General features: G+C 37.2%; 1 protein-coding gene across 8 annotated transcripts in view; it reads left to right on the plus strand.

Annotated features, from left to right (window-relative positions):
• Window positions 1–18,047, plus strand: part of THOC2 (THO complex subunit 2) — a 111,754-nt gene that overhangs the window by 45,675 nt on the left and 48,032 nt on the right. For all 8 annotated transcript variants that reach the window (XM_090265219.1, XM_090265218.1, XM_090265211.1 and 5 more), the window contains exons 9-12: window positions 8,511–8,603; window positions 11,273–11,428; window positions 15,804–15,976; window positions 17,183–17,378. In XM_090265219.1, the coding sequence (XP_090121345.1) occupies window positions 8,511–8,603; window positions 11,273–11,428; window positions 15,804–15,976; window positions 17,183–17,378 (618 nt within the window). The remainder of the gene's footprint in view (window positions 1–8,510; window positions 8,604–11,272; window positions 11,429–15,803; window positions 15,977–17,182; window positions 17,379–18,047) is intronic.

Here is an 18,047-nt window from a genome sequence, read left to right on the forward strand (position 1 = left end):
GGTATATAGTCAGATGTGACTTGATTGTAAGAGGTGGGATAAAGAGAGACAGGAAGTGAAGTTGGAAAGGTAGGTGTATTTCTATTGTCAAGGGCCTTGAATACTGTGTTGAGTTAGAATTTTATTGTATAAACAATGACCATTGAGTAATTTTCACTACAGTAGTTATGTAGTAAATCTTTGCCTCTGATTATTTATCTTTCAATCAATTTTTCATGTTATTTCTGCTGTTACATCCTAAGAGAGATCTAATCTACACACTGCTCAAAAACCTTTGCCTATAAGATGAAATTCAGATTTCTAAACATGGCAGAAAAGGCTATTCACAGTGTAGCCCCATTCTTTCTGGTCTCAACTTTAGTGTTTCCCCCACTTGAATCTGATATTCTAGCCTTATTAAATTACTAGCTATTTTCTGAACTTAGGTATAGGCATTGCTATATATATGAGGTCTGTCTGGAAAAAGTCCAGCCGTTGTTAACGTAACGAGAATAGTATGTGCGACATCGATGTAACCTGGCAGCCAAGGAGAGTGGATTGAAATGCACATGTGTGAACAATGACAACTAATTGTACTAGTCAGTGGGGACAGTAGACACCATTGAGTGAGCACATGTACTTTGTGGCCATCACATTCATAACGAGTGAGTTAAGCTTGAACATTCCTCTGCGGAAACTATTTGGATGATTCAGAAGGTTGCACCTGTGGACAAAACTGGTGATTGGCAGCCTTATTACGACAACATGCCTGAACATACATCATATCTTGTGCAGAGTTTTTTGACGAAACATCAAATCACCCAGGTGACTTAGCCCCACTACAGCCGAGACTTGCCGTCTGTGACTTCTGGCTTTTCCCCAAACTAAAATCACCTTTGACAGGGAAGAGATTTTACATTGTCAATGAAATTCAGGAAAATATGACAGGGCAGCTGATTGGGAGAACTGTGTGAGGTCCCAAGGTTCCTACTTTGAAGGGGACTGAGGTGTCATTGTCCTATGTACAATGTTTCTTGTATCTTGTATCTTCAATAAATGTCTCTATTTTTCATATCACATGGCTGGATACCTTCTGGACAGACCTCATAGACCTTTGTTTACATGTAATTCCTTATATTAGAAAACTATTCTTACACAACCCTCTCACCTGTCTTGTGAACTTCTATTTATTCTTCTAAGATCAAGTGCTACTTGCTCTATAAAGTCTTGGCTAATATTTCACCCATGCAGAATTAGTCACTTCTTGATCTCTGTTTTTGTAAAACTTGACACAGACTTCTTAACACTTACCAGGTTATATTAGAAAAAACTATGTCTTATCTCCTTTGTCAGATTGTGAGTCATTTAGGGCAGAGTCCTATGTTTTACTAATGTCTCTGGATTAATTTACTACTTAGTCTATAGTAAATGCTCACTAATTGTAAATAAGTGATCTGTCTCTTGATGGCATGTAATAAGGCCTCCATTATCCTTTTTGTATAGCTTTCTTAATTTGTCTCCTTGCTTTGGTTACTCAACTAGTCAAGAAATACTCATTTACTTAGTGTTTATGGTATGCTGTTGGCTTTGCTAGGCATTGCGAATTCTCTGGTGAAGCGTGTTTATTCCTGTCCTCTGGAGCTCAAGTTCAGGATAGTAAGACAGTTACTTTTAGGATTCTCAAATGATATACCAGCTACTGCCTCTGGTTATCTTTTATTTTTTACAATCTGGGATGCTCCAGAATAGAAATCAGATGAGAACTTGAAAGCACATAACTTTTTTATTTCAAACAAGACACATAGTAGGGTTTTTTGGGCAAGAATATTTCACCTTTGTTCAAAAATTAGTGATGGCAGCTGTTCCAGTTTCTACCAGAAGCCAGGGAGTCCACTCTTAGTACAGGGAAGGAGAAGTTCAAGTATTTCATCACATTTTAAGAGTCACCATGATAGCTTTGACCTTGAGAACATGAAGTCAACTGCTAAAATGACAGGGTAACTGAAATTTAACTTGGGCACGATTAATTAAACTATAGGTTAGGGCTTTGGAACCTGTAGGTTTCAGAGCATAGCACAGTTGAGTAATGATGACCTACTGCATAACATCAAGTATTGTTAGTTGAATGAGTTTTAGAATTAACATTTTATATGAAAATATTCCTCATAATAGTAACAATTTTTTGAACTGAATTAAAATTTCCCTGGGGGGGGTTGACAATGTTAAAATACTCCTTTTTAAAATAGGTAATGGGCCTTTTTATAATAAAAGAAATACCCAACCAAGAAACATTTGATTTAGAAATAACCTAGTATTGAAAAGAGTAACCCTCATATTGCTTTTTGTAACACCATTGCCTTCTATTATTTGAGCTATCCAGTTGTGAGGATCTGTAGTCTTAAGGACCACTAAGGCCATGAAAGGAATGTCAGAAATTTTAGGTAATTTGTGGTCTGGGAGGTAAAGTAAGGAAAGCCACTGAAATCAGGAACTGCTTAGAGAAAGTAACCCTGGGAATAGGCTCGTAGGCATAGATGGTCACTCTGTATGTTAGCTCTTTGCCTTACCCCACCCTCCCCTCTTTCCATCACTATTTGATAATGTTCACTCTGCCTGCAACCCATATTTTCACCAATTGGGACTTATTTGCGTTAACAGGCTGTCTCCCCCCTCCCCCCCTTAATGCTAGGACTTCTAGGCAAAGCCAGTTATTTTTGCTGTGAAGTCACAATGATTTTATTCTCGTTTCAATCTGTGATCAGCTATCCTGGATGCTTTGACTTGGAAGGGTGGTAAGGGATGTAAGCAGTTTCAGAGCATATGATCATTTTGGAAAATTGAGCAGGCATATCTGCTTGATTCCCCTAACAGAGATTGCCCTGACAGAGGATTTAGGGACAGTGTGAGGGACACAGCACAAAGGACAGGCAGAATGGAGTACTAGAAAGTGTGAGGGTATCAAAAGACACATTTGGCTGGAGCTGTTTTGCCTCAGGAAAGAGGAAGTGATGATGACTCTCACCCATATCATAGCTCCTTGATTTTGTGGAGTCAAAATACAACAGTAGTAGTAATAGTGGTAGCATGATTAGGTGCTATTATAAACTGAATTCATTCATTTGAGAAATATTGATTGAGCACCTTTTACATGCTAGGTAATGTTCTAGGTGGTGGGGCTACATCTGAAAAAAAATAGAAAATCTTGCCTTTATGATGCTAAACTAACATTCCAAGTAAATTATATGGTATGTTAGAAGCTGATCAGTGAGATGGGGCAAAAAAATATAAAGCAAGATAAGGAAGATTGGGAGTGCTGGAGTTGCAGGTTGCAATTTTAAATAGAATAGTCAAGTAGACCTCATTGAAAAGATGAGGTTTAAACAAAGAAATGAAGGATGTGAGAATGGAAACTGTACAGATGTCTGGAGAAGACTCTTCAGGCAAAGAGAACAGCTAAAGCAAAGCAAGGCCTTAATGTGTTAAGTATGCTGATGTGTTGAAGAACGCAAGGAGATTAGTGTGGCTGGATCAAAGTGATTGCATGGGAAAGCTGTAGAAGATGAGGTCAAAGATAAGGGACTAGATCACACAGAGCTAGTGCAAAGTTTTTGATTTTGATGCTGGGTGAAGCCTGTGAAGGATTCTGAGTAGGAGAGTGACATAATCTGACTTAGTTTTTTCATTTTGTTTCTTTTTACTTTTTCACTTTATTATGAACATTTTCAAACATATAGGGAAGAGTGTATAATATAATAGATACCCATAACCCCATCACCTAGAACCAAGTTTATTAACATGTTGGTATACTTTTTTGGAAATATTAATTTATATTACAGATATCATGAACATTTACCCCTAAATATATTAATTTGTACTTTTTATATAATAAACACTGACTATATTCATATTTTCCAAATTGCCACCCAAATGCATTTTACAACTGGTTTGGTCAAATGATCTGATCAGAGATGATGCATTATATTTGATTGTTAGGATTACTTAATTTAGAATAGTATCTCCCCTTTCTTTAATGGCATCAACTTGTTGAAGAAACCGTTCCCATAGAAGACTTCACCTTTTGAATTTATCTAATTGCCTTTGCATGGTTGGTTTAATTTGTTCTTTGTTCCCTGTTTTTCTCATATACTTGGACTTGAGCCTAAAAGCTTGATTTGACTGTTTGAGTGAAATATTTAATGGCAAAAATACTACATGGGTTGTGCATTATGTCTTAATATTGTATAACATCAAATATCTGACTTTTAATTTTCCAGTAAGTTGATGACAGTCTTATTACTCCATTATGCAATGATATTTCCTCCCTTGTCAGTAGCAGGTTATTTGCAGGTGTATATTTTGGCACCATGTGAACACCCACCTTTTCCATCAACCTTACATTAAGTGGTTTAGAATACATGGATGATCCTTTCCTGAGTCATTTCTTCTTTAGGGTTTCAACTTCTTGATTTACTAATTTTATCATGCCTTCTACATTTATTAGGTGTCATTCTTCTATGAGGAAGAGTTGTCCCTTATCAACTTGGGTTATTTTGTTACCCTGAAATACAGTTTCTACTGGAAAGGCAGTGAAGGGGGGCTTCTGGCCTTTAAGAATACTTAAAATACTAGCTGACTACTAAGCTAACAGAATGCAGATTTCAGTGGCAATACATGACGATAATATAGACTTTAGAAAATGAGTTTAGAAAAGTCACTAAACAAACAACAATAACCCACAATAAGCAGCATCAGTAAACCCCAGAGCAGGTGCAGAATCTGATTTTCCGACTTGTTGCATAATATTTAAATGCCCAGTTTTCAACAAGAAGTAATGAGATGTGTAAAGAAACAAAATATGGCTTGTTCACAAGAAAAAATAAATGAATAGAAACTGTCCCTGAGGAAGCCTAAGCAATAGACTTATTAGATCAATAATTTAAATCAATAGTCTTAAATATGCTTATGGTCTATAGGAAACCATAAGAAGAACTAAAGGAAACCAGAAAAGTACTGTCTCGTCAGACAGAATATCAGTAAAGAAATAATTATAGAAAAGGAACAAAACAAATTCTGGAATAAAAAAGTATAATAACAATAAAAAATTCACTAGAGGTGTGCAAGAGCAGATTTGAGAAGGCTGAAGAAACACATCAGCCAACTTGATAAGACAATTGAGGTTATCCATTCTGAGGATCAGAAAGAGGGGGAAAATGAAGAAAAATGAACAGAGCCTATAAGACCTATAGGACACCATCAAGTATACCAATATGTACATTAAAACTGTAATTATAAATCTGATTTGCACACAATGTGTAGTGTAGCATTATAAGAGAAGGGTAAAGATGCATAGGTTCAGACTTTTTGTATACTATTGAAACTAAGGCAGTATTGATTAAAACTAGGTTATTATAAGTTTAAAATGTTAATTGTAATAATAGCTAAGGTAACCACTAAGAAAATAACTAGAAACAGACAAAAGGCAAATAGAAGGAAATCAAAATGGTATACTAAAAAAAAAGTCGAACACAAATGAAGGCAGTAATAGAGGAAATGAAGAACAAGACATATGACACATAGAAAACTTAGAAATATGGCAGAAGTCCCCTCTTGTCAATAAATTTAAGTGTAAGTGGATTAAACTTTAATGAAAAGGCACAGTTCAGCAGAATGTATAAAAAAAGCAAGATCCAACTATATGCTATCTTTAAGAGACTCACTTTAGATCCAAAGATACACTATGTTGAAAGTAACAGTATGGAAATACATTATCTCATGCAAATAGTATCCAGGAGGGAGCTGAGGTAGTTATTCTAATATCAGACAAAATAGACTATATTTTTTAACAATAGGCAACAAAGGATATTACATATTGATAAAAGTGTCAACCCATTAAGAAGATACAGCAGTTATAAACACATGTACACCAAATAGAGCTTCAAAATGTGTTAAGCAAACATTAACAGTTGAAGGCAAAAAATAGTTTTACTCAATAATTGTTGGACATTTCCATACCCAACTCTCATTAATAGAAGAGTGGGACAGGAGATCAGTAAGCAAATAGAGTACTTGAACAACATTATAAACCAGCTGGGCTTAGATCTATATAGAGAGGACACTCCATCCAATGATAATAGATTACATATTCTTCTCAAGTGCACATGAACCATTCTCTAGGTGAGACACTATTATTAGAGACCACAAAACAAATTTCAGTGAATTTAAAACATTGAAATTACACAAAATAACTTATTTGATCAGCAATTGTGAGGGATAGTGAATGATAGGAAATTAAAAGCTGGGCTTTAGAGAGGGTGGAAGGAGAAAAATCTGAAAAAAACTGTAAAAAGTAAAGATGACTCATCTCCCACCTCTGGGCCTAGTAGTATTAGGGGCCTGGGAAAAATAGCCACCACTGGACTGGGTTACAGTGGGTTTGGTGTTTCTAGGGAGTGCTAGGCTCTGTTTGAGCATGAAGGTGGAGGGAACAGAGAGGCAGGGGGATTTGCTAAGAATGGATCATAAATTCCAGAGAATGCAGAAAGGTGGGGTAGTACAGAGCAGGGATGGTGCAAAACAATGTGAGTATCAGAGTGTGGGAGTTTACGTTGGGCCTGGTAGTTCGGGCTTCTGGTGGTGATTCATTTGAACAGATTTGGGGGGACAGAGAAGATGGTGGGAAGGGAGGTACGGGCAGCTAGGTCCAGGAGCTCAACGATTTCGTGAAGTGGTTTAGAAGCTGTCCTTTCAGATCCCTTATCTGAAAAGTCATGAGTTTTCAGCTTCAAGATCCCATGAAGATGAAATATCCCGTGAGAAGGGTGATTGCTGTCCAATTAGAAGGAGCGGTTAGACGCAAATGGTCCTTTTTCGTCAGTGCGCAGCTTGATTCTTTGACTTTCATGCTGAGGGGGTGGTTTTTCTTTGTGCGCCATCATCTTCTGCCTGAGAAATGGTCACTTCCCCCTGGTCTAGACATGGTGAGGATCTCTGAGGAGAAACTTGGTCTCTAGATTTTGAGGCTGCCTGGTAGGTTTCTCTTTAAAATCTCTCATGTCCACCGCTTCTACCCAGGACTGTTATTTTCTCACAGTAAACCTATAGCCATTGAGAATCTGTGTGAAGTTTGTCTTGTCTTTACAATGATTGTCGATGGCACAGTCAAACTTAAGGAAGTTGCCTGTGGGTGACTCCTGGGCCAGTTATTGCCCCGGAGGTGTTCTCATTAGTGTCAGCTTTTGTAAATGAAGATGTCTTGTTTTATCTGGCATGATTGTTTTATAAATCTCTGTGTCTGTGGAAATGGCACTGTCGTTTGAGGCTTTTGACCAGAGATAATATTATGCATGTGTGTATCATGAAATGAGTCAAATAGCTGTTTCTGCAGCTTTTTGTTTAATGTGTACTAATGTTGAATAAAGCTTTAAAAACCAGTTTGAAGAAGAAAAATAAACAAATTTGGGAATATTGAAAGTAGTCCTGGTGGATTCAAGGTAGTTAGCTTTTGTGGATTTGCTCTGAAACCCTGATTATCTTTTGTTATTATGGGAAAATGTTTTGCTTCTAAATAACCTTTTATAAATGTTTAAAATTAAACTGTTAAGTTGAAAACTTATCTGTCTTAAAAATTATAGTGAAATGGTGCTTTTATATGATATCTATTAGTCTGATGAGCTTTGCATGTTATGTGCAGAATACATATCACAACTGTAGCGGGGGCCTTACTTAGATCTCATTTTTTGTGTTGAGTAGAAGCAAGACACAATGTATTGTCACTGTTTGGTTTTTATTTGCATTCAGTCATTTAGTAATTACCAGTTATCCTCACTTCATTCTTCCATTCATCTGGCCCCAAGTAGTTTAAAAATTGGGGAAAAAGTCTTAGATAGCATTCAGATATCCTTCTGTTTCCTTGTAGGGTCCAGTGGACTGGCCTGGAATTGGCCATTTCCTGTCTGTCTTGTCTGTCTCTCTATCAATCATCTATAAACTGTTGATTTATCCATGTGTCATATGTGTAAACACCTGTTTTGAAGGGAAAATCAGCTGACAAGCACACATACTTAGCACAAAACCTAAGAAATAAAAGAATAGGGAGCATGTATAAAGCAGACACAGATGGTTCTGCACTTGCAAGTTTGTCAGTCTTGTCCCTTCCAGCTAGAACTGCTTGAAAAAAGTAAGTTAAAAAAACACACATATAAACAAATTCAAACTAAATATTATTCAGTATAAAATGTCCCTATTCTGTTTAAGTTTTAGATTTATTCAAATATAGCATGCATTGTAAAATGTGCCCATTTTCAAAACACTTTTCTTTCTGTTCAGCAGAAGATGTTTCAGTGTGAAAAGGGATGTTGACATAATTATCTTTGTCCTGAATTCAGATGTTATGTATACTCAGGAAGAGCAATGAAGCTTATTGTTGAGCAAGAGTTATTTGATCTAATTTTTCTTAAATATTGGTAGATAAAACGATATGATTTTAATTGTACTTTATGCACTAAATAGAAACTTTACCTTTGTTTTTCAAGGAACCAAATGGAGAGACCCCGTCATCTTTATACAGAGTCGCAGCAGTGCTTCTACAAGTTAATCTTATTGATTTAGATGATCTCTATGTACATGTAAGTCAAGTGGGCTGCTAAGAATCTTTGGTTGTCTGTCCCACAGGTGGGGAAGAGGAGTAGGCAGCCATCTAGCACTCCAAGATTGGTTGTAGGCTCTCAAGTCTTAAGTTTTGAAGCCCTAATGCATTATTACTTTGTGTTTATAAAGTGAAGTACTTTAATTCTTTTACAAACTATGGAAATCAAATATCTTTTGCCACCCTTAACAGAGTTCAAGGTTGGATATAAAGTTAAAGTTCTTAATTGTTATCAAGGCAAATCTTGTGGGGAGAGGGGCTAAGTTCTAACTAACGTGGTTTTAGACTTCTCTATTATACACAAATTATAGGAAATATGGGATTACCTAGATACTTTTTCCTTCTCCCCAAAGTGTTAATTTTCGGCATTCAGGATGAATGGGAAGTCTTCACATATTTTTTAAAAATGACTTTTCTTGTGTTTTTATTAGGTAATAAATACTAGTGTTGTGCTTTTATTGCTGGATCTAGGATTTAGAAGAGTATGTATGTGGTTGTGATTGATGATCTCTAAGGTAGCAATAGTTTAAACTGTCACTTTGAAAAAACTAGGTTGGTAGTATGGAGCTTTCTGTTTTATCAGGTTATACATTAGGATATCTATGAACTGAAATCTTTCTAAAGCTGACATCATCTTCACTGCCTTTGAGATCACTTTCTAACTTCCTTGCCTATTATTATATACTGTGGTTACAGAGTTGAATAAAACTTGACCTGTACCTTGAAAGCAGTCATAGTCTACCAAGAGAGAAAACATTTTGCATTATATAATAGGAACTATATTGGAGGTATTCACATAGTGCTGTGTGTATGTGGGGGAGCTTAGAATAGATAGTGATCGTTTATGTCTGGGGGCGTTTTGGAAGACTTTTTCAAACTAGTGATGTTGAACTGGGATTTTGATGATCAGGTGATAGCCATGCTTAAAGGTAGGAAATTTCATAGGTAGAATTAACTTAGCATAAAGGCAGGAGGTTTGAAAGAGATTCATTATCACCTCAGGGGAACCATCAGGAAGCTCAGAGTAGTTGGAGCTTAGGGAGGTATATAGGGGTGATGAGGATGGAGAAGTAGGTTGGGACTAAACTATGAAGGGCCTTAAGTGCCATAATAAGGAGTTTGGCTTTTTTTCTTGTTGGAAGTAGAGAACCATTCAAGATTTAAAGTACAGGAATGATGTACAAACTGAGAACATGGAAAATTGGTCAGAAAAAGGGAGAATCTGAAGACATAAGTATGATATTATAGTGCAGACTGGCATGACAAATAGAAAATACAAAAATGATGATTGATTTAGTACTGATATATTTGAATTTAACAATAAATGAAGGCAGACTAAAGTGTTCCTGTTGAGGTGACAATTTATTGTTTACATGAGACTTCTAAAGGATAAAGTAAGTTTGAAAGTAAAAGGGTGGGAAAATATACCAGGGAAATTAATATTGTTAGACATAATAGACTTTGTTCTATTTTGGTCATAATAATGAAGTTGTATTCACTAGGAAGATATAATAGTTGTAACTTTATATACATCTAATAATATTCTCAAAATACACAAAACTAGAAATTGAGAGAACTAAAGAAATTTACAGTTCACCCATTATAACGGGAGATTTTAGAGGCAATTACAATAGTCTAGGTAAAAGATGAGGACCTATGGCATATCAGCAAAACAATAAAAAATGAGGTTGATTGCCAATCAGGAGCATAAAGAATGGGAGAAAGTCTTGCTTACCTCCTTGTACCAGTTTTTAGTTACTTTTCTTCCAGCCCCCAATTTTTTGGCTGATGGGATGAAGTTTACAATATGTAGTTTTATATTTTGCTATGTTTCCTTTTATTGTTTACTGATTGTTTACTTTGCTTTGGACTTAGCTACTGAAATAGAGTATGCATTTCTAGAGGCAGGAACATTTCTTTTATAACTCACTATAGTGCCTAGCCGAAATGACTAAATATTGGTTAGTTGATTGTATTTTTCTTTGTGTGGGTTATTTTATGAAGTGTCTACATTAACCTTCTTCCACTCAAACAAGATAGCTGTACTTGAGATACTTGGAGAGTTGACAGTACACATATTGCTTTCTCTTTTGTAATAAACTAGAAACTAGTTTGTGAGTTAAGTCAAAAAAATACCTAGAAAATGAAAAGTGAGATGTCAAGTTCATAGCATTTCTACTTGAGATTTTTCATTTAGATAAATCAAATTTATCTCTATGTAATTCAGTAGCTCACCTGTCCCAAATTGGGTCCATGGGCAGTACTTTATTTAATTTGGAGTTTGACCTTTAAAGGGGAAATCTATACGCTTGTTAATGGAACAGGAACACATTTTCTTGGGTAAACTAATAAATTCAATGGTAAACATAATTGTCATAGTATTATATTAATTTAGGACATCTAACACACAGGAGACATGAAACTCAAACTACTACCTAATTTTGAAGAGTGTACAAAATTTAGGTACTTAACTGTATAGATTTTGAGAACATAATGGAAAGAAACTTATTTAGAAGGGAAATCATGGTCATGAATAGGGTAGACTTCTTATTTCCAGTTTTATCAATCAATAGTAAAAAGGTGAAGTTTCCTTTTTATATAAGTGAATAGTATTAGCTGTTTTATGAAATTTTAATGAACTATTTTTAGCTTCTTCCAGCTGATAATTGCATTATGGATGAACATAAACGAGAAATTGTGGAAGCTAAGCAGATTGTAAGAAAACTTACTCTGGTTGTATTGTCTTCTGAAAAAATGGATGAGCGAGAGAAAGAAAAAGAGAAAGAAGAGGAGAAAGTAGAAAAGGTATATGTAGTTCATTCTAGTAAAAGTAACATTGTTTTATGAGTTTATAATTATGAAATTTAACTGTAATAATCAATTTATAGAAGATTAATTTCTGAATTTGATTTTAGTGAAACATGCTTTTTGAAATACTAATTTGCAAAGGTGGTTTTGCTTTTAATTTGATTGGTACCTTCCCAAAAGAGGCGGCCATTTTTTGTATAAATTTTAAAAATGTATTTTAAGATGACATGATAGTATACCTAGAAAATCCTATAAACTCCACTAAAAGACTATTCGATATAATAAGTGAATTTGGCAAAATCGCAGGGTACAAAATAAATATACAGAAATCTAAGGCATTTCTGTACACCAACAATAAAATAGAAGAGACAGAGACAAAAAAGAAAATACCATTTACTATAGCAACAAGAAAAATAAAGTACCTAGGAGTAAACTTAACCAAAGAGATAAAAGACCTGTACTCTGAAAATTACATAACATTGAAGAAAGAAATTAAGGAAGAAACAAATAAATGGAAGCAAATACCATGTTCTTGGATGGGAAGAATCAACATCATCAAAATGGCCATACTACCCAAAGCAATTTACAGATTCAATGCAATCCCTATTAAAATACCAATGACATATTTCACAGACCTAGAACAAATACTCCATAAATTCATATGGAACCAAAAAAGACCCCGAATAGCAAAAGCAATCTTGAGACAGAAGAACACAGCAGGAGGAATCACAACACCAGATATCAAACAATACTACAAAGCCACTGTAATCAAAACAGTATGGTACTGGCATAAGAACAGACATATAGATCAGTGGAACAGAATAGAGAGCCCAGAAATAAACCGAGGCCTCTATGGTCAACTAATCTTTGATAAAGGAGGAAGGACCATAAAATGGAGTGAGAAGAGCCTCTTTAACAAATGGTGCTGGGAGAACTGGATAAGGACCTGCAAAAAAATGAAACTAGACCACCAACTTACACCACACACAAGAATAAACTCAAGATGGATCAAAGACTTAAATGTAAGCCGTGAGACTTCCAGCCAAGATGGAGGCTTAGACGGACGCGCTAGGTCTCCCTCTACAACTAGAGAGGAATACAACTACTTCTAAACAAAGGATAACCAGAAATTCCAGAAAATAAAACTACACAGAAGCCCAACATATGAAGTTATAAACCAGCGGCGCCCTTTGGGCAGGTAAGAGTGAAAGGGGGCGGCGCTGTTTGCGGTCGCACCTGGGACAGCGGCGGAGAGAACAATCCCGGCTGCAGTCGAACCCCCGGCAGCTCGCGACCCCAACACTGGGGAAAGCAGCCACCACATCGCCTTGAACAGTGAGGCCCAGGGGGGCGGGAGGACGGATCCCGGTCTCCTAGCGGAATAACTGTGTGAATCCATCTTGGACCCCCGCCCCCAAAGAAAGCGCCACAGGGCTGCAAAATAGGTCGCGGACAGGCACCGGTTGCTGGATTGTGACGACAAAGCACCACGGCGCAGCGAGAAAGGCTGCCGAACGGCGCCGGTCGCTGGGTTGTGACGAGTACACAGGCACTGCCCCCTACAGCCGGCCCAAGAAAACAAAACGCATCTGTCAAAATGAGGCAGACAACTATAGAAATCCCGGTGGCGCAGCTCACCAGGCAACAGATGGAGAACCTGACAGATGAACAGATAAGAAACCTGTCAGATGCTCAGTTCTGGGCCATTGTTATCAGGTGGCTTACAGAATTCACAAAAGATCTGGAAAAAGATGAGAAAGAAGTGAAAAACACTCACAACGAAAGGAACAAAACCACATATGAGACAGATGGTGAGGAAAAAAAATCCAGAGTTCATTTCAACAAACTGGAATATGGAGAAGGAACAAGCAGTCAACCAATGCAACGAGAGGAAATGGGAAGCAATGATGAGAGGATCAGAAACCTCTGGGACAGCTATAAAAGGCCCAACATAAGAATCATTGGTTTGCCAGAGAGCGAGGAAGATGAACTAGAACTTGAAAAATTGAGTGAAAATATAATAAAGGAGAACTTCCCAGACTTGGGGAAGGAAATAGACTTACAGGTCCAGGAAGCACAGAGAGTTCCAAAAAAACTGGACCCAGGGAGAACCACCCCAAGACACATTATAATCAAAATGTCAAAAATTAAAGATAAAGAGAGAATCTTAAAAGCAGCAAGAGAGAAGAAAAGAATTATGTACAAAGGGGTCCCAATTAGACTATCAGCTGACTTCTCAAGGGAGACCCTGCAGGCAAGAAGGGACTGGCAAGAAATATTCAAAGTAATGAAAATCCAAAACCTACAACCACGAATACTCTATCCAGCGAAATTGTCATTCAGAATAGAAGGACAGAGAAAGTGTTTCCAGGACAAAATAAAACTGAAAGAGTTCATTAGATCCAAACCACTGTTATATGAGATGTTAAAGGGACTGGTTTAGAAAAAGGAGGATCAAGACAATGAAATCTAAAATGAAAACTGCATCACAAGAAACAACAGAAGCTAGGGAATTGAAACAAAGGCAAACTAAACAGGCAACGAGAGTGGAAAAAGAACTATAGGTACGGGGAACATATTGGGGGGAGGTCAACAGGGAGGGGGAATGGGGAGAGGGAGGGAGATGATATAGGAATTAAGGATCATGGTAGGAGGGAATGGAATAGACAGAGGTTGAGAAGAACTGTATGCACAACTAATGGACATGATCTAAAAGGGGGGGACAACTGGAGGGTGGGGGGCTACCGGGTGGAGGGGAGCAAAGGGAAGGGAAATTGGCACAAATGTAATATTATAATCAATAAAACACATTAAAAAAAAAAAAGTAAGCCGTGACACCATAAAAGTCCTAGAGGAAAACATAGGCAAGAAAATATCAGATATCTCACGTAACAATCTCTTCACGGATACATCTCCTAAAGCAAGAGAAATAAAGGAAAAAATAAATAAATGGGATTACATCAAACTGAAGAGTTTCTGCTCAGCAAAAGAAAACATCAGCAAGATGAAAAGGAAACCAACCATATGGGAAAACATATTTGCCAATGACATCACAGACAGGGGATTGCCAATGACATCACAGACAGGGGACTGATTTCCAAAATATATGAAGAGCTGATACGACTAAACATCAAGAAAACAAACAACCCAATTAAAAAATGGGCAAGGGACCTGAACAAACACTTCTCCGAAGAGGACATACAGAAGGTCCATAGACACATGAAAAAATGCTCAACATCATTAGCCATCAGGGAGATGCAAATAAAAACCACAATGAGATACCATTTTACACCAGTCAGAATGGCCATCATCAACAAATCAACAAGCAACAAGTGCTGGCGAGGATGTGGAGAAACGGGAACTCTACTGCACTGCTGGTGGGAATGCAGACTGGTGCAGCCACTATGGAGAACAGTATGGAATTACCTCAAAAGATTAAAAATGGAACTGCCTTTTGAACCAGCGACTCCACTACTAGGATTATACCCGAAGAATCTTGAAACACCAATTCTAAAGAACTTATGCACTCCTATGTTCATTGCAGCACTGTTTACAATAGCTAAGTGCTGGAAACAACCTAAGTGCCCATCTGTAGATGAGTGGATCAAAAAACTGTGGTACATTTACACAATGGAATACTATGCAGCAGAAAGAAAGAAGGAACTCCTGCCATTTGCAACAACATGGATGGAACTAGAGAGAATTATGCTTAGTGAAATAAGCCAGGCAAAGAAAGAAAAATACCATATGATATCACCTAATACAGGAAACTAAAGAACAACACAAACAAAGGAACTAAATAGAACAAAGAGCAGAATAGCAGTCAATAGGGGGGAGGGGAGAGGGAGAGAAGGGGGATAAGTAAGGGAAGGGATTAGTCAAAGAACCCGTATAAAAGACTCATGGACATGGACAACGGGGAGGGATATGATTGCGGGAGAGGGGGTGGGTTGGGTGGGGGAGAGAAATTAGGGGAAAAGGGGACAACTGTAATTGAAAAACCAAAATAAAAAAAAAATGTATTTTAAGTAAAATCACAAATGTGTTGACTATATTTGTGCTATGTATATTAATGTTTCTCAAGTCCTAAAGGAATTTTCAAAAATGAATGCATTCTGGTTCCCTATGGCCCAGTAAAACATTAAGTACAATTCAATATAATCCCGAGTCTGTAAACTTACACTACATCTGCTAAATGAAAAAGCAAATCCTGTTGGCTTTCTCAATAGCTAAAAACTTAGTTATACATGAATGGCAGCTGTTGTTGAGATACATTGTTGTGTGTGTTTAGCTCTCTTTTTTAAATGAAAAATTATTAAGATTTATCGGTGTTCGTATTCTGAGTATCTTTGCTCTAATTCTTCATTTTTAGCCACCTGACAACCAAAAACTTGGTTTGTTGGAAGCCTTATTAAAGATTGGTGATTGGCAGCATGCGCAGAACATTATGGATCAGATGCCTCCATACTATGCTGCTTCACATAAGCTAATAGCTCTTGCTATTTGCAAGCTCATTCATATAACTATTGAGCCTCTCTACAGAAGGTATGTTAATATATGCTCTACTAAGCATTGAGGTAGAAATAGTTTAGGACTACGACAAAATCTTCATATTTATCTTGTCTCCTCAAACCATGCATATATTTTAGTATGTTTTATCAGAAAATAACTGTTCAGAGTGTATCAGTCTGATATGTGTTATCAGTACTTTGTCTCCTAATGTCTAGACCAGGTATTGAAGAATGTGTGCTGTAGCGTAGTCTAACTTCTAGGTTGGGTTTGCTCCTTTGAGAGTGAAGATTGCATTTTTCTAATTTTGACTTTTTCTTCCTCTTTTGGGGGCAGAGAATTCCTAAGACTTTTACTTACTGTAATTTTCTTCTGTCCTGAGTTGAGTGGCTCTGAATGAGGACCTTACTTCTCTTCTTGCCTTCCTTGTCTCAGAAAATAGGCTGCTGTTCTGGAAGTTGCTAGTGTAGCCTCTTTCATCATCCCTAGTTACTATGTTGACCAGTCCTCTAGCTCAGCCTACTTTCAGGATACTTAAGAGCAGCATGACAGCAGCTTTGGCTTCAGTGCCACAGATCAGAGCCTGCCTCAAATGCCCCAGCCTTGTGATTCATGCATAGCTGCTGGCTGCTGCCTTCCAGTGCCACCTGGGCTGTGGATCATGAAGGCCTCCTCTCACAGTGACCCCTGCGACTCCACAGTGCAACACCTGCTCAGCAGGTGAAACCTCAGGATATGCTGTCCTTTTTAGCGTGAAACCCTCTTTCATTATGCTGCTCACCTTCCCTTCCACCAAACTACCTCGTACTCAGTCTAGGTAGTGGAACCCAGATTGAGAAATCTTTATTGACTTGAATCAGCATTGTTATATTCTTATATTTTTGTTTCATTCCCAGTGTCTCTGAGGTCCATTCCTTGTTCCCCATTCCTGTATCCAATTTCCTGATACTGGCTGAGCTTAACTAAAAACAAATTCATATGACTTATGTTAAATGTTTCTTGGAATCTACATTTCAGATTTATTTTTCTTATGCAGTTAATTTGAAACAGTTTCCTCTAAGCTCTGATTTTTTTCAAGTAAATATTCTTTTTGTCATTTTCTACCAGTTAAATTAGTTGGTATAATAAAGTTAGGCACAATTGAAATATAGAAAGCAAATATAAGCAAGAAAAGTTTTATTTTTAATATGATTGTGTTAAGATATTATATAATATACATGTAAATTCTGCTTCTTTTTATAGGGTTGGCGTTCCTAAAGGTGCTAAAGGCTCACCTGTTAGTGCTTTGCAAAATAAGAGAGCACCAAAACAAGCAGAGACCTTTGAAGATTTGAGGAGAGATGTCTTCAATATGTTCTGCTACCTTGGTCCTCACCTTTCTCACGATCCCATTTTATTTGCAAAAGTGGTGCGCATAGGCAAATCATTTATGAAGGAGGTTAGTAAGAATTTTTTTCTTCCAAGTAGAAAATTGAATTTTGGAATGCGTATATTTGTATTATGTGTATCCCTAGAAATTAAAAAAAACCACATTGCACTCTTAATTTAAGAAAAGGTTATGTTGAGTAAAGTTTGGGGAATGTCCATTGTGTCCTAACCGTGTGTGTGTCCTGTGTGTGTGTGTGGGGAGGTCTGGCTGGAAAAAGTCCAGTAGCCATTGTTAATATAATGGGAATGGTTTGCGTGACATCGGTGTAACCTGCCATGATAAGAGTGAACTGGAATGCGCATGCCTGAACAATGATGCTTCACTGTATTGGCCAGTAGGGGTGGTAGATGCCATTGAGTGAATATGTGTACTGTGTGGTCATCGCAGTCAAAATGACTGAGTAGAGGAATGAATCCTCATCAAATTTTGCATTATGCTTGAACATTCCTCTGTGGAAACTATTCCGATGATTCAGAAGACTTTCAGGGATGATGCAATGAGTGCAGTTCAAATAAAAGTGTGGCACAAATGCTTCAAAGATGGTTGAGGATATCTTGAGAGTGATCCACGTTCTGGAAGGCCTGCAACAAGCAGAACACCGGAGAATGTTGAATGCGTACAGGCTGAAATCAACAAAGACTGGCGACTGACAGTGCGAGAACTAGAAACTGATCTAGG

Source organism: Furipterus horrens, unplaced genomic scaffold, assembly GCF_987537825.1.
Source record: "Furipterus horrens unplaced genomic scaffold, mFurHor1.1.pri manual_scaffold_17, whole genome shotgun sequence".
Lineage (NCBI taxonomy): Eukaryota > Metazoa > Chordata > Mammalia > Chiroptera > Furipteridae > Furipterus > Furipterus horrens.